Source organism: Oncorhynchus nerka, linkage group LG9a, assembly GCF_034236695.1.
Source record: "Oncorhynchus nerka isolate Pitt River linkage group LG9a, Oner_Uvic_2.0, whole genome shotgun sequence".
Taxonomy (NCBI): domain Eukaryota; kingdom Metazoa; phylum Chordata; class Actinopteri; order Salmoniformes; family Salmonidae; genus Oncorhynchus; species Oncorhynchus nerka.
This window is the reverse complement of record NC_088404.1, coordinates 7,932,007-7,954,086: the sequence shown is the minus strand read 5'-3', so window position 1 is coordinate 7,954,086 and position 22,080 is coordinate 7,932,007. Positions and strand designations below refer to the sequence as shown.

General features: G+C 41.3%; 1 protein-coding gene across 1 annotated transcript in view; it reads left to right on the top strand.

Moving 5' to 3' along the window:
- The first annotated feature begins 8,104 nt into the window (after positions 1-8,104).
- The window catches only part of LOC115125622 (homeobox protein aristaless-like 4), a 69,822-nt gene continuing 55,846 nt past the window's right edge, over positions 8,105-22,080 (top strand). The window contains exon 1 of the mRNA XM_065022280.1: positions 8,105-8,802. Coding sequence (XP_064878352.1) covers positions 8,448-8,802 — 355 coding nt within the window. The 5' untranslated portion in view covers positions 8,105-8,447. The remainder of the gene's footprint in view (positions 8,803-22,080) is intronic.

Here is a 22,080-nt window from a genome sequence, read left to right as displayed (position 1 = left end):
TCACCCTCTCTCCCTCTCGCTCTCCATCTCTCTCCCTCTTTCAGGTAGTCTCTCTCCCTCTCCCTCTCTCAGGTAGTCTCTCCCTCTCTCCCTCTCGCTCTCCATCTCTCAGGTAGTCTCTCTCCCTCTCCCTCTCTCAGGTAGTCTCGCCCTCTCTCTCTCTCTCTCTCTCTCTCTCTCTCTCTCTCTCTCCATCTCTCTCCCTCTCTCAGGTAGTCTCTCTCCCTCTCCCTCTCTCAGGTAGTCTCTCCCTCTCTCCCTCTCGTTCTCCATCTCTCTCCCTCTCCCTCTCTCAGGTAGTCTCTCTCTGATAGCCAGGCGAGTTGTAAAGGGCCCTGCCTGTCTGTTCCATATCTGTGTGAGTTCTGTGCCAACATAAACCCTACAGGCGCTGGGCTGATTTGAGCTGCTATGTTGTGTCTGGGAATAATCAATCCCTCCAACAGTGCAGCACAAAGTGTATGTGTGTGTGTGCGTGCGTGCGTAAGTGTCATTCACTGTGCCGGAATAGAATAACCTGCCTATGTTTCCTCCTTCCTGCTGGAAGCTAAACAGACAGAAGGGGAAACATTTACCATGAAAAGGGTTTTAAAAAAGAATGTCATGGTTGAGTGAAGTGTATCGGTCAGTGGTGCATTTGGGTCTTAACTGTGTAGCCTGGGTCTTAACTGTGGGTCTTAACTGTGTAGCCTGGGTCTTAACTGTGGGTCTTAACTGTGTAGCCTGGGTCTTAACTGTGGGTCTTAACTGTGTAGCCTGGGTCTTAACTGTGGGTCTTAACTGTGTAGCCTGGGTCTTAACTGTGGGTCTTAACTGTGTAGCCTGGGTCTTAACTGTGGGTCTTAACTGTGTAGCCTGTGTCTTAACTGTGTAGCCTGGGTCTTAACTGTGTAGCCTGGGTCTTAACTGTGTAGGCTGTGTCTTAACTGTGGGTATTAACTGTTTAGCCTGTGTCTTAACTGTGGGTCTTAACTGTGTAGCCTGTGTCTTAACTGTGGGTCTTAACTGTGTAGCCTGTGTCTTAACTGTGGGTCTTAACTGTGTAGCCTGTGTCTTAACTGTGGCTCTTAACTGTGTAGCCTGTGTCTTAACTGTGGGTCTTAACTGTGTAGCCTGTGTCTTAACTGTGGGTCTTAACTGTGTAGCCTGTGTCTTAACTGTGGGTCTTAACTGTGTAGCCTGTGTCTTAACTGTGGGTCTTAACTGTGTAGCCTGTGTCTTAACTGTGGGTCTTAACTGTGTAGCCTGTGTCTTAACTGTGGGTCTTAACTGTATAGCCTGTGTCTTAACTGTGGGTCTTAACTGTGTAGCCTGTGTCTTAACTGTGGGTCTTAACTGTGTAGCCTGTGGCATAAGGTTGTGTTGTGTTAGTGGTGGTGGTGGTGGTGTTCTTATAATCAATGAATTATGTATTGGTATAAATTGGTTACATTTCCATCCAAATGATACTTTATTGATTTACAATCTGTAAAATACTTTATCTGAAGGTCTGCTTGTACACTAATAATACATCATGATTGAGGGTTGTAATAAGTATATTGCAAATCCTAATTTGTAAAAAGTAAGATAGAACAATATCTGTTAGTTCTACAAATATATATACTTATATTCAGTAGGAAATGTACAGGCAAATTAGGCTACAAACAGCCGTTAATTAAAGCAGGAGAGACCGCAGTGGTATGCAAGCCACCAAATCACTCATTTCGTTGAATTGCCGAAAACACTACTCTACAGGAGATTGGGCAATAAAAGAATGATGGAAATACATTCAATGACTTGTTAAAAAATACCTGCACAGCAGGAGAGGTGCCTGTGAACATATGACCAGACGAGGGTTCAACACATGCGCACTGGTAGGCATAATTATAACTAATAAGATCAGTGTTGCAATGAATGAGCAAATTGGTATTTTTACTGAAAGGCGGTTGATTTTATTTTTTTCCTGGTATTTAAATGAAAATGAACATGTTTATTGCCTTAGAGTTAACAGCGAATGTCACTGAATGATGCAGTATAGCTTTCATCAGTCGTTACAGTGGACGTACGAACACGTACGATGAAATCTAAAAGAAAACAATCGATGTATCTTCGCTGAGATTTAAATCATTTAAATCGAACTGATGTAATTTATTCAGTTCAGCAATAGCTCATAAATCATGAAAAAAATTAGGTTGAAGCATTTTGAAAAAGTGTTATATTAACCTGGGGCCTTTCCAGCGATTCTATTCTATTCCATTCTATTCTATTCTATTCTATTCTATTCCATTCCATTCTATTCTATTCTATTCAATTCTATTCCATTCCATTCTATTCCATTCTATTCTATTCCATTCTATTCTATTCCATTCCATTCTATTCAATTCCATTCCATTCCATTCCATTCCATTCCATTCTATTCTATTCCATTCTATTCTATTCCGTTCTATTCTATTCCATTCTATTCTATTCAATTCTATTCCGTTCTATTGCATTCTATTCTATTCCATTGTATTCTATTCTATTCCATTGTATTCTATTGTATTCCATTGTATTCTATTCCATTCTATTCTATTCTATTCTATTCCGTTCCATTCTATTGCATTCTATTCCATTCTATTGTATTCCATTGTATTCTATTGTATTCCATTGTATTCTTTTCCATTCTATTCTATTCTATTCCGTTCTATTCTATTACATTCTATTCTATTCCATTGTATTATATTCCATTGTATTCTATTGTATTCCATTGTATTCTATTCCGTTCTATTCTATTCTATTCAGACCTATAGAAAGTGTACCCTATTGTAGCCTGTATCCTATCAACCCCAGTCTCTGACTGCCATGGAGTGTAGACTACAATGGCAGCTGTTGCCTGTAAACAGCGACACAGGGACTTGATTTAAATCTTGTGCTATTGATATGGAAGAGTGTATGGTGTGGGTCATTACTATGTAAGCCTGTTCCTGCCTCCTGCCTCCTGCCTCCTGCCCCCCCCCAAAAAAAGTCTGGTTATGAGTTATGAGAAGTCATTATTATGAGATAGTAAGTCCTCATTATGAGATGGTAAGTCCTCATTATGAGATGGTAAGTCCTCATTATGAGATAGTAAGTCATTATTATGAGATGGTAAGTCCTCATTATGAGATAGTAAGTCATTATTATGAGATAGTAAGTCATTATTATGAGATGGTAAGTCCTTATTGATGGTAAGTCCTCATTATGAGATGGTAAGTCATTATTATGAGATAGTAAGTCATTATTATGAGATAGTAAGTCCTCATTATGAGATGGTAAGTCCTCATTATGAGATAGTAAGTCATTATTATGAGATGGTAAGTCCTTATTGATGGTAAGTCCTCATTATGAGATAGTAAGTCATTATTATGAGATAGTAAGTCATTATTATGAGATGGTAAGTCCTTATTGATGGTAAGTCCTCATTATGAGATGGTAAGTCATTATTATGAGATAGTAAGTCATTATTATGAGATGGTAAGTCCTTATTGATGGTAAGTCCTCATTATGAGATGGTAAGTCCTCATTATGAGATAGTAAGTCATTATTATGAGATAGTAAGTCCTCATTATGAGATGGTAAGTCCTCATTATGAGATGGTAAGTCCTCATTATGAGATGGTAAGTCATTATTATGAGATAGTAAGTCATTATTATGAGATGGTAAGTCATTATTATGAGATGGTAAGTCATTATTATGAGATGGTAAGTCCTCATTATGAGATGGTAAGTCATTATTATGAGATGGTAAGTCATTATTATGAGAGAGTAAGTCCTCATTATGAGATGGTAAGTCATTATTATGAGATGGTAAGTCATTATTATGAGATGGTAAGTCATTATTATGAGATGGTAAGTCATTATTATGAGATGGTAAGTCATTATTATGAGATGGTAAGTCCTTATTGATGGTAAGTCATTATTATGAGATGGTAAGTCTGGAACATGGAGGTTGATGCCTTTTAAAGGGGCAATCTTGGATTGAAACACTAATAACGCGTAAGTCCCTGCCACTTTGTTTGGTAAACAGGTGAGTAATGGAGAAGGATAAATAACCATATTCTCAAATACATAGACACAACAACTCTTACCTACGGACGGATACAAGGACTGATCATCCATGAGGTCAGAATAATACTTTTAACCATGTTTTGAAGCTATACAGTGTTTGTTTGCAATGACATGGTCTACAAACAATGGAATTAAAACAAGCGGATATTTTGGGGTTCCGATGGGGTACAACCATTGATCATGAAGCATTTCTAAGTTATATTATTCAAGAATCAATGGATATATATTCATAATTTAAAAGTCAAAAAAATGTATGTGCCAATCCCAGATGTCCCAGTCCAACCGGATGTCGTCAAACTGGCACCAACTCACATCAACAAAACTCTCCAATCCATTAATATGGAACAATATCGACAAACTCTCTCTCTATCTCTCTCTCAAACACACACACACACACACACACACACACACACACACACACACACACACACACACACACACACACACACACACACACATATTGACTTACTATCTCATCATAAGGACTTACTCTCATAATAATGACTTACTATCTCTGAAGAATGACTTACTATGTCATAATAATGACTTACTATCTCATAATGATGTCTTACTCTCTCATAACTCCTAGTTAGATGTATTTATTTTGGTGGTGGGAACGAGCTTCCCATACTCTTCATATTCAATCAAAGATAATATTATGTGACACTTAGCAAATCAGAGGGAAAGTGAACAAGTGTTTTTCTGGGCTTATTCTGACCAATCACTGAGCTCAAACGCAAGGCTCTCATAGCTCTCAACATAATTCTCCGCGTCGCTTCCATTGACATGGTTTGCCACTGAGACTGAGCATGAATCTCTGCGCATTATCTTGCCGGTGGCACTGAAAGAAATTCACGTGGCAATATGGGGAGAATCAGCTACAGGGTTATAGGCCTCTTTTGGACCATATGATGTGAATTGTGTGGAATACATACGACTGAAGGACGTACAAAAGTATAGAATCAAATCCCAAAGTACACAGTATACTAATAGTACGCGGGAATAGTAAACAGTAGAATGAATAGTAGTAATTGTTACATATATTACTTTTTGATTCACGTTACATTTCTTTGCTTTTTATTAAATTAATTGTGTATAAAGCAGACGAGTTTAATACAACAATTCCAGATAGGAACGTCTCCAACAAATAACTCTCTAAATAAATATATCGAATTTAAAAGGTTAGCTATACTGAACCACTTTTTTTTTAATTGATCAAGTAGTTATCAATTAAATAAATTAGGTGTAATTTTATACGTTGTTCATAATAAACAGTGTAGTCTTACGTTTTTATGTTTTTATGTTTTTTAACGTTTCAATGCCTTAATGTTGGTTAATCCCGCCAATGATCAATATCGTTATTGTGGTATTATTCTGGTACTATATTTTAATAGTAGTTGTCGTCGTACTAATTATTAGGAATATATGGTTATTATAATGTAATAACCTGCAATAGCCCCATGAATTAATAATAGCGTGTAGTCCTTTAATGATATCATAATAGCCTGCCGCTTCAAGAAAAACGAATAAAATAAACTTGTTTTAATTTCTGCAGAGGAGGGATTTAATTTCGATAACCTTGTTACCCTACAGCAATCATGAACAACACTATTTTCACCATTGAGTAAAAAACATGTATCAAATGGCAGTTAGAAACCAAGGAAAGTAGAAGAGCATTTTATTTCACGCAGAAATATGAAATATGAACCACATGCGTAAACTGACATAAACGGTTTATTGCTATAAGGAACCAGGTCAAATATTTACCTGATGAAGTGAGGGCAAAACGGCTCTAAATAATAAATGGAAAAGGATCAATTTTACACAAAAGAAGGACAATGTCTTAGGGCTATAGTTTGTGTTGATTTGTCTGTGCTATTTAGTACGTAGAATTTGAAAATCGAAAAAAATATATAGGCTAAAACCAAAACAGTATCGGCACTTCTCAACAAATTTGGCACAATGATTGCCAGGACCACAACGAAAAGTCACATCCCACTCACTGGGTACACACTGGTTGCATCAACGATGTTTCCACGTCATTTTAATGAAATTACGTTGAAACAGCGTGGAATAGACATTGAATTGAGGTCTGTGCCCAGTGGTATTTTACATTCATCCATAAAGGCTACAGGCTACATAATTTAAATATGCATCACAATGTGTTAGTGCTTATTTAGATTCAGGGCTCTCCTAAATATATATACATCAACTCAGAACAAAAAGAAACTTCCCTTTTTCCGTCTTTCAAAGACAATTCGTAAAAATCTAAATAACTTCAAAGATCTTCATTGTAAAGGGTTAAAACACTGTTTTCCATGCTTGTTCAACGAACCATAAACTATTTATTATTTTCAGTGACACCGAGGGACAGTGGATTAACTGCCTTGTTCAGGGGCAGAATAACAGATTTGTACCTTGTCAGCTCTGCACAAGTTGAAAGGTCGTTAAGACACTAACAGCTTACAGATGGTAGGCAATTAAGGTCAGAGTTAGGAAAACTTAGGACACTAAAGAGGCCTTTCTACTGACTCTGAAAAACACAAAAATAAAGATGCCCAGGGTCCCTGCTCATCGGTGTGAACGTGCCTTAGGCATGCTGCAAGGAGGCATGAGGACTGCAGATGTGGCCAGGGCAGTAAATTGCGATGTCCATAGTGAGACGCCAAAGACAGTGCTACAGGGAGACAGGACGGACAGCTGATCGTCCTCGCAGTGGCAGACCACGTGTAACAAAACCTACAGGATGGCAACAAAAACTAGCCGAGTTACACCAGGAACGTACAATCCCTCCATCAGTGATCAGACTGTCCGCAATAGGCCGACAGAGGCTTGACTGAGAGTCAGGTTTTGTCTCACCAGGGGTGATGGTCGGATTTGCGTTTATCGTCGAAGGAATGAGCTTTACACCAAGGCCTGTACTCTGGAGCGGGACGATTTGGAGGTGGAGGGTCCTTCATGGTCTGGGGCGGGATGGAGGTGGAGGGTCCTTCATGGTCTGGGGCGGTGTGTCACAGCATTATGGGACTTGTTGTCATTGCAGTTAATCTGAACGCAGTATGTTAAAGGGAAGACAACCTCCTCCCTCATGTGGTACCCTTCCTGCAGGCTCATCCTGACATGGCCCTCCCTCATGTGGTACCCTTCCTGCAGGCTCATCCTGACATGGCCCTCCCTCATGTGGTACCCTTCCTGCAGGCTCATCCTGACATGGCCCTCCCTCATGTGGTACCCTTCCTGCAGGCTCATCCTGACATGGCCCTCCCTCATGTGGTACCCTTCCCGCAGGCTCATCCTGACATGACTCTCCAGCATGACAATACCACCGGCCATACTGCTCATTCTACGTGTGATTTCCTACAAGACAGGAATGTCAGTGTTCTGCCATGGCCAGCGAAGAGCCCGAAACTCAATCCCATTGAGCACATCTGGGACCTGATGGATCGGAGGGTGAGGGCTAGGGCCATTCCTCACAGGAATGTCTGGGAACTTGCAGGTGCCTTGGTGGAAGAGTGGGGTAACATCTCACAGTAAAAACAGGCAAATCTGGTGCAGTCCATGAGGAGGAGCACTGCAGTACTCAATGCAGCTGGTGGCCACACCAGATACTGACTGTTACTTTTGATTTTGAACCCCCCTTTGTTCAGGGACACATTATTCCATTTCTGTTAGTGACATGTCTGTGGAACTTGTTCAGTTTATGTCTCAGTTGTTGAATCTTGTTATGTTCATACAAATATTTACACATGTTAAGTTCACTGAAAATGAATGCAGTTGACAGTGAGAGGACAATTTTTTTTGCTGAGTTTATATATATATATATCCGGTTAAATAAAAGGGGAAAAATATAATTGACTCAGAGCAATTATCTCTCATGTGCACAAGATGTGCATTTATCAAAGCAGTCCTATTAACTCCTAATTAAATGAATGTCATGTGTTGTGTCTCCCTCGTGTTTACAAAGAAAACAAGAAAAAAATGTCCCTCTTGCTTGACCTCCCATTTTCCATCTCCATCTCTGTTGTCTGAATAATAACAGAGCTGGTTTGGCGCTGACTTTCACTAGGGTCGTGTGCAGAGGACTTTAGTGGGACCAGCAGTGGCATCGTCTGTAAAGCAACGGCATTTTGGTTCCTTACCCCGGTAAACCTTCAGGGGTTTTTCTTTGCATTCATTTGTTCAGTCTTCTGCAAGTCTCTGGAAAAAATCTAATTCGTTTTATAACCAACCCCAGATGCGGCAGTGTGTGTGAGAGTGTGTGTGTGCGTGTGTGCTCGCCAGTGCTTGAGAGAAAGGGTTCTTGCTGCAAGGGGAAAAGGAGAACGAAGAAACAAACGGTTTGGATTTTTTCAATTCCATTTTTTGGGGGGTGATTTTTTAGGAATGAACGCAGATACGTGCGTTTCATACTGTGATATGACATCCATGGATTCATATTATAACACGCCTTCGCCACACGGTAGGGATCAACAACCATCGGATCCCTTCAGAATATTCCAACCGAGTGAAACCAAATACAGCCCAACGTTCCTACCCAAAGGACAACAGGGTTACGAGGAGAAGTCTCGGAGTCCTTTCCAACAGGAGTGCCAGTCACTGGATGACGGCACAGAGGAGGGCAACAACTTCAACAAATACCACCTCTTCATGCAACGACCGTCCTGCAAAACACCCCCGGAAGGCGAAAAACTCCACCAGGAAAGCGGAGGACACAACGACGCGCTCATCCCCTGCTATGGTGAGTTCCAAACGGTTCTGGAGCGCCGTTCGCCTGGGAAACAATCAACATCCCAAAGGTTCTTGAAACAAACGCGCTCAAAACTGGTGCCTTGACTAAAATCCAAACATCCTATTCATATTTGTAACAGGTTCCACTCAAATAAAAAGTTATTTTTTAAAATCTCATTTCGCGAGGCAACGAAAGCAAAATAAACGTTTCGGCGGCCATCGTCTGTCAATCAGCACCCAAACAGACAAAAAAAGCAATGGATAGGTTACTGAACTAACAACCAGGAACCGTGTGGGCAAGGGGCCATAACAACAGTTACAAATGTGCAGATTTTATGAGGCCAGAGTGTAACTGGAGTTAGTTAGAGCGAACCCAGCATTTTATAAAATCCCTTAAATCCTCCATCTATCAGGAAGAGGAAGACGCATGCTATCTGTTAGAAACTACATGACCATAGATATTTTATGAAACCACGTTGTTGGTTGAGCTCAATACAATCATGACAAATAATGCTGAACGATTTCATTCTGGCATAGGCTTGCCTATTCTGTATGATTTTTATTTTTGTTGTCTGTGTTGATATTTTGATGACTTGACCTCAACAGCATACTGGCGTAGCCTAATAGTTTACGTTTGAATATCTACACTCTACTATCTTAACACATCAGCAAACATCATACATGAGGCTACCAACTTATCCAACTTATATCACGCTGTCACTTTTGTTCTACACAAGCAAGGGGAGCAAATTAGACTGTGATTATTTTAAAGATTTTGTTTGAATGAGCTATAAGGGATAGCGTAGAGGATAGCGTAGATGATAACGTAGAGGATAGCGTAGAGGATAGCGTAGATGATAACGTAGAGGCTCCGACCAGTCTCTGAAATTGGACATTTAAGCAATAAACTGAAAACTATACGGTTTGATGATATATTGCACCACTTCTCACCTAAGGAATAGACTTCAACACACACACACACACACACACACACACACACACACACACACAGCTATGTCTTACTATACTTGGGAGGACTTTTTGATTCCCATTCAAAACCCAAAACCTGACCCTAACTCTTACCCTCATTTGTACTCTAACCTTAACCCCTAAACCTAACCCTAACTCTTAACCCCTAAACCTAACTCTTAACCCCTAAACCTAAACCTAACCCTAACTCTTAACCCCTAAACCTAACCCTAACTCTTATCCCTAAACCTAACCCTAACTCTTAGCCCTAAACCTAACCTCCAAACCCTAACTCTTATCCCTAAACCTAAACCTAACCTCCAAACCCTAACCCTAGTTCTAACCATAAATCTAACCCCTAAGCCTAAAATATCATTATTATAAGAGAAGACTGGTAAAATGTTTTCACTTCTCTGAAATGTAGTTGGTTTACTATTCTTGTGAGGACTTCTGGTACTACCAAGTGTAGTAAAATGTGTACACGTACACACACACACACACACACACACACACACACACACACACACACACACACACACACACACACACACGCAGGCAGGCACGCACACACACACACACTCGCACGCAGGCACGCACACACACACACTTTGAGGCAAAATGACAGGCATCAAAGTGTAAAGTATAAATTTGAACACGCAATAAGCATGCATTATGGTTTTGGTTAGACACACATTTCTAAATCACGGCCTGCCGTCTTTTATAGGGGTAGCCTAGTGGTTAGAGCGTTGGACTAGTAACCGAAAGGTTGCAAGTTCGAATCCCCGAGCTGACAAGGTACAAATCTGTCGTTCTGCCCCTGAACAAGGCAGTTAACCCACTGTTCCTAGGCCGTCATTGAAAATAAGAATTTGTTCTTAACTGACTTGCTTAGTAAAATAAATAAATAAAATAAATAAGATCTAACCATACATTAGGAACACGGACAGGGTATAGTAAACTGATGTGGATGTCTTTTGGAAAGGATACCTTTTTGCTCCCTTAAAGTGAGCAAAGAGTTCGTTTTCCCAATATCAAAAACATGATATTTCTCCAGTTCAGTGAATAAGATATTAACGATGCAAACATTGAATAAACCCGGAGAATAGAAATCGTGTTTTATAATGACACAGATTTGAATGATGATTTTAATCATCTCTCGGCACTTTGCGTTTAGGTCCTAAAACCATCAAAATCCTACATGTCAATGATTGAAATAAACTACAGTCTAAACTCGTTGTGCTAACTCTTTTCGCGCACGGCATTGATTTTTTTTTTTTTTTTGGGGGCAAAATTAACCAAACCTACATGCTTAGTTTCGTACGCCACATTCTTATTAAATTCACTGACTGTATGGCACAGCTATGGACAGCTGAAGACGCGCGGATTGACTTTCACCAAGGCCGCAGGACGCTAAGTAAACCACAACATACTTAATAACGTGACGCTCTTTCGTGTTACACTGTGGTTCCAAGTTCATAGCAATTTAGAAGATTAATTGTAGTAATATCATGACGACTCGACGGTGAACGGAGGATTAGGGCATAATTATAATGTAAATTAGCATAACAGCACAGCGTAATGACTTTGGCAAGAGACGTGAATGATTTTCGAAACGGCAAAGAGTTGCGAATGCAATATAGGCCTGTCATTTCCTGGATTGATGCACTTCATTGTTAATAAAGTAAAACACACACACACACACACACATATATATATATATATATATATATATATATATATATATATATATATATATAAAACTGAAACTAAAATAATCTAGTTTTGTGTTTAAACAGAGCCCAAAGAAAGGGAATAAAGGTATAATTATGCTCTCACATCGTTGACATATTTGTTCCAGAGAATAACGTGCATTTAAACTATTTCAAAGCGACTGTTATAAAGATGTAATGACACAGTTTGTGTTGCTGATCCAATGCGCGACCTTTGGAGTGGTTGTGTCTTTTACAAGGCAGGGGAGCTTTTGAAGAGAAAGAACTGCCCGATCATTAAATGTAGATTAAATCTGACTTTAACAAAGGAAAAGCCTTTAAAACACCAAAAACAGAAGCAGAAAACAATGATTATATCCTAATAATAATGTCATTTTAGCGCCACATTATTATGATCATTATGATCATTATTATTATTATTATTAGTGGATCTATTTGCACAGGAATTATTTATTTATTGTCTCAAAATGTAACTTTATTTTTTTTATCTTAATAATATTTAAAAGAAAAAGTAAACTTGAGCTAATTCCTAAAAACAATAACTGCTGCGCGGACTATAGGCCGTTACCAATTGAACTAGTGCATAATAACAATAATAATTTGGTTTAATTTGCATTTAATTTCCAAACTAAATTCAATAACTTATAAAAGCGTGAATTCCAAATATGACTTAGGGTACAAAAACTAAAACCGAGGATCAGATTGTATTATAACGAGTTTCTGCCGTAACTGCCAGCACACAACCATGCCAAAATACACCCCATAAAGCGAAAAGTAAACTGTTTTTCCCGTGACTGCAAACAATGGGAGTCAGGCCTTTTATGCCGAGTGAAATCGTTATCTCACTGTGTATAGTGTGTGTGTGTTTTATTTCCTCAAGGTGAGAGCCAAGGTTAGAGTACCCCTCCATCGAACGAAAACATCTGGCAAAGTCCAATGGCACAGCGAACCGTTTAAACTGCGATCATTAAATACAATACGTTTCCCCGAGGAGAGCTCTGTAATGTTATTCTATAAAATGTTACAGCCAGATAGATAGATAGCTTCGGGGAGGATATAGTGTTGGGAGGTTAGCTAAAGCCTCAGGCATCAACTGGCTTGTGTTATCATGTGTGGGGTTTTGGTAGTCTACTCACCGGGAGGAGATATTGCACAACCTCGTTGTATCGTAACTACATGCGCGTCAACGGTTTATTATTAATGACATGGGAACGGTATGGTGCACTTTTCTAGTGTTGGGGGACAATGGGCATGCCTTTTTTTAGTTCATTATGACACGTCTGCTAACACACACACACACACACACACACACACACACACACACACACACACACACTCACACTCACACTCACACACTCACACTCACACTCACACTCACACACACGCACACGCACACGCACACGCACACACACACACACATGATTTCTTGGCAGTGAAGGTGCAGTATATCCCTGTTATATTCACACCTATCTTGGAACACAGGCAGACAGCTTCGGCAAAAATAACCCTTTTTTTCACAGTTGCCATTTAATGTACTTTTCTACTTTCTGACTTAACAAGTCTTTATCACTGTTCATTGGCTTTGCTCTTTTCACACATTTCGGGAATATTTACAACGATTTACCTCTCCTTAGACACTGACCACAACAAATCAACTATATTGCTCGTCTTATACCAGGCATTATCATCATTTAACGAGGCTCTCACCCCCCCCCCTTAAAATATTTAGATGCACTACTGTTCCACTGGATGTCATAAGGTGAATGCACCAATTTGTAAGTCGCTCTGGATAAGAGCGTCTGCTAAATGACTTAAATGTAAATGTAAATGTTCACACCCACAGAGCGTTTGCGCAAAATGATACTAAGGCTTCGAACACACCGACAGTGTAATACGCAAAATAGTACGCGGCGTCACCTGGATATGTGTGCAACAACAGTTCCACATTCACCTTCTGCGACCATTTCTGTCGAGCCGTCGACGCGTACAGTTTGACGCGTTTGTTAGATAAATCCAACAACTACACCACACCGAACGCACTGCAACTGCCTCATGCAAACACAATTCTGCAAGGCAAACGCAGCGTTTCATTGGAAATGAATGTAATTCTGGTGTACCAAAAATGCAACAACGCTGTCGGTGTGATCGACGAGTAACACTTCCAAAGATATGGCCTTAGGCTTGGTCGTATACACGCGCTAAAGGCTAGTGCACTCAGGCAATGCATGGGACAACAGGACCACGGGACGTTATAGGAGCTATAGATGAAAACCTCTATGGTCTGTACCTTTGGGACTGTGAGCCTCAACCTATATAAACTTGTACCTGACCACAGACAACAATGACTGAGAGCAAAAAGCAAACCACCGGTGGAGCTGATGGCGTGCTAACAGAGCCGGAGTCTGAAGGAATGTGGACCAGGCCAGTACCCAGCCACACAGCACTACAGGAGAGTTAGCTACCCCCATTAATGCAAGCCAGATGTGTATTTGTGTGTCCCAAATGGCACCCTATTCCCTATACAGTGCACTACTTTTGACCAGTGAACCCTAAGTAGGGTACTATATAGGGAATAGGGTTCTATAGGGCTCTGGTCTAAAGTAGTGCACTATATATAGGGAATAGGGTTCTATAGGGCTCTGGTCTAAAGTAGTGCACTATATAGGGAATAGGGTTCTATAGGGCTCTGGTCTAAAGTAGTGCACTATATAGGGAATAGGGTTCTATAGGGCTCTGGTCTAAAGTAGGGTACTATATAGGGAATAGGGTGCCATTTGGAATGCTGGCTGTAAATGATTTCTATAGTTATTATTTGAGACTCCACAACACGGTCCCTCCAAAGCCACAGAGTCTGTCAGATGGACCGTGAGATGACAGAGTGGGACTGGTGTACGTAACCCCGTTTCACCAATGCCCCCAAGTAAATAAACCAAACGTCAGAAATGGGTTTCGGGTTTTGGAGCGCCGTTTTGAGTGATTTAGGGAGAACGGTGTGTGAGCGAGTGTGTGTGTGTTTTGTGTGTCTTGGGGGAGGGAGGGAGGGGGGGCGTCACGTCGCCACTGGCAGGCATACGTGAGTAGGGCGAATGTTTACATTCACATATCGTCTTGCAACATGGGTCTCTGAGGTTGTTGCAGTACTTTGATGTGGTAATAATGTTGTAGTTTTCAGTCGTATCTGGAGAAAGGTGAAGAAAATACTCACAATGTCATGTCCTCTATTTTGTTTCAGGATTTACTGACATTATGCTTCTTCAGAAGATACTTTCGGTAACAAGTTAGTTAGCTAGTTGTGAACACTGCATCTGAGATCAACCGAGGGCTAAGTGCAACATCTGGATAACAAAGAGCTGATCTCCTCATCATAATGACATGACTCTCGCTTAATGTAATCTGGCAACGGCTGTGGGAAAAGACTACACTACACACTGTTACTGTGTGATGCTGATGGTGCACCTACCACAATGCCTTGTGTTCAGGGACTCAATGTCCTGACCTAGAGACCATTTATATGGTAATAAAACACATCATGAAAAAAATGACTTGAAGTGGAAGTTTAGATGTAAGATTTTGACTAATCTTATTGATCTTGTTTTAAATATTATGAGACGGTAGAATTCACCACAGATGAATGTTTTCTTCATTACATACTGGAGGATATTCCACATTCACTCCTACATACTGGAGGATATTCCACATTCACTCCTACATACTGGAGGATATTCCACATTCACTCCTACATACTGCACCACTACAACATGGAGGATATTCCACATTCACTCCTACATACTGGAGGATATTCCACATTCACTCCTACATACTGGAGGATATTCCACATTCACTCCTACATACTGCACCACTACAACATGGAGGATATTCCACATTCACTCCTACATACTGGAGGATATTCCACATTCACTCCTACATACTGGAGGATATTCCACATTCACTCCTACATACTGCACCACTACAACATGGAGGATATTCCACATTCACTCCTACATACTGGAGGATATTCCACATTCACTCCTACATACTGCACCACTACAACATGGAGGATATTCCACATTCACTCCTACATACTGGAGGATATTCCACATTCACTCCTACATACTGCACCACTACAACATGGAGGATATTCCACATTCACTCCTACATACTGGAGGATATTCCACATTCACTCCTACATACTGCACCACTACAACATGGAGGATATTCCACATTCACTCCTACATACTGGAGGATATTCCACATTCACTCCTACATACTGCACCACTACAACATGGAGGATATTCCACATTCACTCCTACATACTGGAGGATATTCCACATTCACTCCTACATACTGCACCACTACAACATGGAGGATATTCCACATTCACTCCTACATACTGGAGGATATTCCACATTCACTCCTACATACTGGAGGATATTCCACATTCACTCCTACATACTGCACCACTACAACATGGAGGATATTCCACATTCACTCCTACATACTGGAGGATATTCCACATTCACTCCTACATACTGGAGGATATTCCACATTCACTCCTACATACTGCACCACTACAACATGGAGGATATTCCACATTCACTCCTACATACTGGAGGATATTCCACATTCACTCCTACATACTGCACCACTACAACATGGAGGATATTCCACATTCACTCCTACATACTGGAGGATATTCCACATTCACTCCTACATACTGCACCACTACAACATGGAGGATATTCCACATTCACTCCTACATACTGGAGGATATTCCACATTCACTCCTACATACTGCACCACTACAACATGGAGGATATTCCACATTCACTCCTACATACTGGAGGATATTCCACATTCACTCCTACATACTGCACCACTACAACATGGAGGATATTCCACATTCACTCCTACATACTGGAGGATATTCCACATTCACTCCTACATACTGCACCACTACAACATGGAGGATATTCCACATTCACTCCTACATACTGGAGGATATTCCACATTCACTCCTACATACTGGAGGATATTCCACATTCACTCCTACATACTGCACCACTACAACATGGAGGATATTCCACATTCACTCCTACATACTGGAGGATATTCCACATTCACTCCTACATACTGCACCACTACAACTTGGAGGATATTCCACATTCACTCCTACATACTGCACCACTACAACATGGAGGATATTCCACATTCACTCCTACATACTGGAGGATATTCCACATTCACTCCTACATACTGCACCACTACAACTTGGAGGATATTCCACATTCACTCCTACATACTGGAGGATATTCCACGTTCACTCCTACATACTGCACCACTACAACTTGGAGGATATTCCACATTCACTCCTACATACTGGAGGATATTCCACATTCACTCCTACATACTGGAGGATATTCCACATTCACTCCTACATACTGCACCACTACAACATGGAGGATATTCCACATTCACTCCTACATACTGGAGGATATTCCACATTCACTCCTACATACTGCACCACTACAACATGGAGGATATTCCACATTCACTCCTACATACTGGAGGATATTCCACATTCACTCCTACATACTGGAGGATATTCCACATTCACTCCTACATACTGCACCACTACAACATGGAGGATATTCCACATTCACTCCTACATACTGGAGGATATTCCACATTCACTCCTACATACTGCACCACTACAACTTGGAGGATATTCCACATTCACTCCTACATACTGCACCACTACAACATGGAGGATATTCCACATTCACTCCTACATACTGGAGGATATTCCACATTCACTCCTACATACTGCACCACTACAACTTGGAGGATATTCCACATTCACTCCTACATACTGGAGGATATTCCACATTCACTCCTACATACTGCACCACTACAACTTGGAGGATATTCCACATTCACTCCTACATACTGGAGGATATTCCACATTCACTCCTACATACTGCACCACTACGACTTGGAGGACACACCACAGATGTTGTCATAGAGTGGAGATGTGTTTCTCAGCAGTAAAATAATATAAAATCTCCTGGCTGTGTTGTGATGGCCTCCTGCCAGAGTTGGACACTGTGAATATGTGTTAGAAGAACCAGGAAGTGATATCGCTGATAGCGAACACATTGGATTGATAGTACTGAGAGACAGAGTAAGTGGGAATATATTTGTGCCAAAATTGTGTCCAATAGAAACAAACTATGGACAGTGTTTATGACAAATGCACATAGTACATAGTCATGGGACACTGGTCACTTTAATAATGGAACATAATAATGGAACACTGATCATTTTAATAATGGAATACTGGTCACTTTATTAATGGAACACTGGTCACTTTAATAATGGAACACTGGTCCCTTTAATAATGGAACACTGGTCACTTTAATAATGGAACACTGGTCACTTTAATAATGGAACACTGGTCCCTTTAATAATGGAACACTGGTCACTTTAATAATGGAACACTGGTCACTTTATTAATGGAACACTGGTCACTTTAATAATGGAACACTGGTCACTTTAATAATGGAACACTGGTCCCTTTAATAAGGTTTAGATGCTGTTTTACCCACTTTATATGTAAATACTGTATTATAGTCAAGGCCAATCCTATTTAACTATTGCTGTACATATACTATTCTATAAATGTATTCTTCAGATATTTACATTTACATTTAAGTCATTTAGCAGACGCTCTTATCCAGAGCGACTTACAAATTGGTGCATTCACCTTATGACCTCCAGTGGAACAGTAGTGCATCTAAATCTTTTCAGGGGGAGGGGGGGTGAGAGGGATTACTTTATCCTATCCTAGGTATTCCTTAAAGAGGTGGGGTTTCAGGTGTCTCCGGAAGGTGGTGATTGACTCCGCTGTCCTGGCGTCGTGAGGGAGTTTGTTCCACCATTGGGGGGCCAGAGCAGCGAACAGTTTTGACTGGGCTGAGCGGGAACTGTACTTCCTCAGTGGTAGGGAGGCGAGCAGGCCAGAGGTGGATGAACGCAGTGCCCTTGTTTGGGTGTAGGGCCTGATCAGAGCCTGGAGGTACTGAGGTGCCGTTCCCCTCACAGCTCCGTAGGCAAGCACCATGGTCTTGTAGCGGATGCGAGCTTCAACTGGAAGCCAGTGGAGGGAGCGGAGGAGCGGGGTGACGTGAGAGAACTTGGGAAGGTTGAACACCAGACGGGCTGCGGCGTTCTGGATGAGTTGTAGGGGTTTAATGGCACAGGCAGGGAGCCCAGCCAACAGCGAGTTGCAGTAATCCAGACGGGAGATGACAAGTGCCTGGATTAGGACCTGCGCCGCTTCCTGTGTGAGGCAGGGTCGTACTCTGCGGATGTTGTAGAGCATGAACCTACAGGAACGGGCCACCGCCTTGATGTTAGTTGAGAACGACAGGGTGTTGTCCAGGATCACGCCAAGGTTCTTAGCGCTCTGGGAGGAGGACACAATGGAGTTGTCAACCGTGATGGCGAGATCATGGAACGGGCAGTCCTTCCCGGGAGGAAGAGCAGCTCCGTCTTGCCGAGGTTCAGCTTGAGGTGGTGATCCGTCATCCACACGGATATGTCTGCCAGACATGCAGAGATGCGATTCGCCACCTGGTCATCAGAAGGGGGAAAGGAGAAGATTAATTGTGTGTCGTCTGCATAGCAATGATAGGAGAGACCATGTGAGGTTATGACAGAGCCAAGTGACTTGGTGTATAGCGAGAATAGGAGAGGGCCTAGAACAGAGCCCTGGGGACACCAGTGGTGAGAGCACGTGGTGTGGAGACGGATTCTCGCCACGCCACCTGGTAGGAGCGACCTGTCAGGTAGGACGCAATCCAAGCGTGGGCCGCGCCGGAGATGCCCAACTCGGAGAGGGTGGAGAGGAGGATCTGATGGTTCACAGTATCGAAGGCAGCCGATAGGTCTAGAAGGATGAGAGCAGAGGAGAGAGAGTTAGCTTTAGCAGTGCGGAGCGCCTCCGTGATACAGAGAAGAGCAGTCTCAGTTGAATGACTAGTCTTGAAACCTGACTGATTTGGATCAAGAAGGTCATTCTGAGAGAGATAGCGGGAGAGCTGGCCAAGGACGGCACGTTCAAGAGTTTTGGAGAGAAAAGAAAGAAGGGATACTGGTCTGTAGTTGTTGACATCGGAGGGATCGAGTGTAGGTTTTTTCAGAAGGGGTGCAACTCTCGCTCTCTTGAAGACGGAAGGGACGTAGCCAGCGGTCAGGGATGAGTTGATGAGCGAGGTGAGGTAAGGGAGGAGGTCTCCGGAAATGGTCTGGAGAAGAGAGGAGGGGATAGGGTCAAGCGGGCAGGTTGTAGGGCGGCCGGCCGTCACAAGACGCGAGATTTCATCTGGAGAGAGAGGGAGAAAGAGGTCAGAGCACAGGGTAGGGCAGTGTGAGCAGAACCAGCGGTGTCGTTTGACTTAGCAAACGAGGATCGGATGTCGTCGACCTTCTTTTCAAAATGGTTGACGAAGTCATCTGCAGAGAGGGAGGAGGGGGGGGGAGGGGGAGGAGGAGGATTCAGGAGGGAGGAGAAGGTTGCAAAGAGCTTCCTAGGGTTAGAGGCAGATGCTTGGAATTTAGAGTGGTAGAAAGTGGCTTTAGCAGCAGAGAGAGAGGAGGAAAATGTAGAGAGGAGGGAGTGAAAGGATGTCAGGTCCGCAGGGAGGCGAGTTTTCCTCCATTTCCGCTCGGCTGCCCGGAGCCCTGTTCTGTGAGCTAGAATACTACATATTCTATCCACATACTGTCCATCATGTCTGTACATCCCATCATGTCTGTACATATACAGAAGAGTGTGCAAGGCTGTCATCAAGACAAAGGGTGGCAACTTTGAAGATTCTCAAATATAAAATATATTTTTATTTGTTTAACACTTTTTGGGTTACTACATGATATGATAGGGCTGAGCGATATGGCCGAAATCTCATATTCCGATATAGGTAATTTCATATCCCGCTAACGATACATATCACGATATAGGTAATTTCATATCCCGCTAACGATACATATCACGATATAGGTAATTTCATATCCCGCTAACGATACATATCACGATATAGGTAATTTCATATCCCGCTAACGATACATATCACGATATAGGTAATTTCATATCCCACTGGTGATAAGTATCACGATATAGGTAATTTCATATCCCACTAGTGATAAGTATCATGATATAGGTAATTTCATATCCCGCTAACGATAAGTATCACGATATAGCACATTTTCTGTAAATTCAATGAATAAATAGTTTATATAAAATAATCTAATATAAATAAATAATAATGTAAAGGCTTATTTCTTATTACATTTAGAATTATACTCAACAAATACAAGGTACTTAACTCATATTTGATTATTTCTCCTTTTATTTAGAACCTTTGTGCAAATTTTCAATTAAGCATGTAACAAAATACAGTTGAAGTCTGCAGTTTACATACACCTTCGCCAAATACATTTAAACTCAGTTTTTCACAATTCCTGACATTTAATCTCAGTAAAAATTCCCTGTTTTAGGTCAGTTAGGATCACCACTTTATTTTAAGAATGTGAAAAGTCAGAATAATAGTAGAGACAATGATTTATTTCAGCTTTTATTTTTTTCATCACATTCCCAGTGGGTCAGAAGTTTACATACACTCAATTAGTATTTGGGGAGGCAGGTTAGCCTAGTGGTTAGAGTGTTGGACCAGTAACCGGAAGGTTGCAAGTTCAAACCCCTGAGCTGACAAGGTACAAATCTGTTGTTCTGCCCCTGAACAGGCAGTTAACCCACTGCACATCTTCCAGGTTATGTCGATATAGGACACATTTTAATGTGGATATAGATACTTTTCTACCTGTTTCCTCCAGCATCTTCACAGATGATTTGCAGTTGTTCTGGGATTGATTTGCACTTTTCGCACCAAAGTACGTTCATCTCTAGGAGACAGAAAGCATCACCTTCCTGAGCGGTATGACGGCTGCGTGGTCCCATGGTGTTTATACTTGCATACAATTATTATTTGTACAGATGAATGTGGTACCTTCAGGTGTTTGGAAATTGCTCCCAAGGATGATCCAGACCTGTGGAGGTCTACAACTGTTTTCGTTTAATTTTCTTTTAATTTTCCCATGATGTCAAGCAAAGAGGCACTGAGTTTGGAGGTAGGCCTTGAAATACATCCACAGGTACACCTTCAATTGCCTCAAATTATGTCAATTAGCCTATCAGAAGCTTCTAAACCAATGACATAATATTCTGGAATTTTCCAAGCAGTTTAAAGGCACAGTCAAATTAGTGTATGTAAACTTCTGACCCACTGGAATTGTGATACAGTGAAATAATCTGTCTGTAAACAATTGTTGGAAAAATGACTTGTGTCATGCACAAAGTATATGTCCTAACAGACTTGCCAAAACTATAGTTTGTTAACGAGAAATTTGTGGAGTGGTTGGAAAACGAGTTTTAATGACTCCAACCTAAGTGTATGTAAACTAGTTTTAATGACTCCAACCTCAGTGTATGTAAACTAGTTTTAATGACTCCAACCTAAGTGTATGTAAACTAG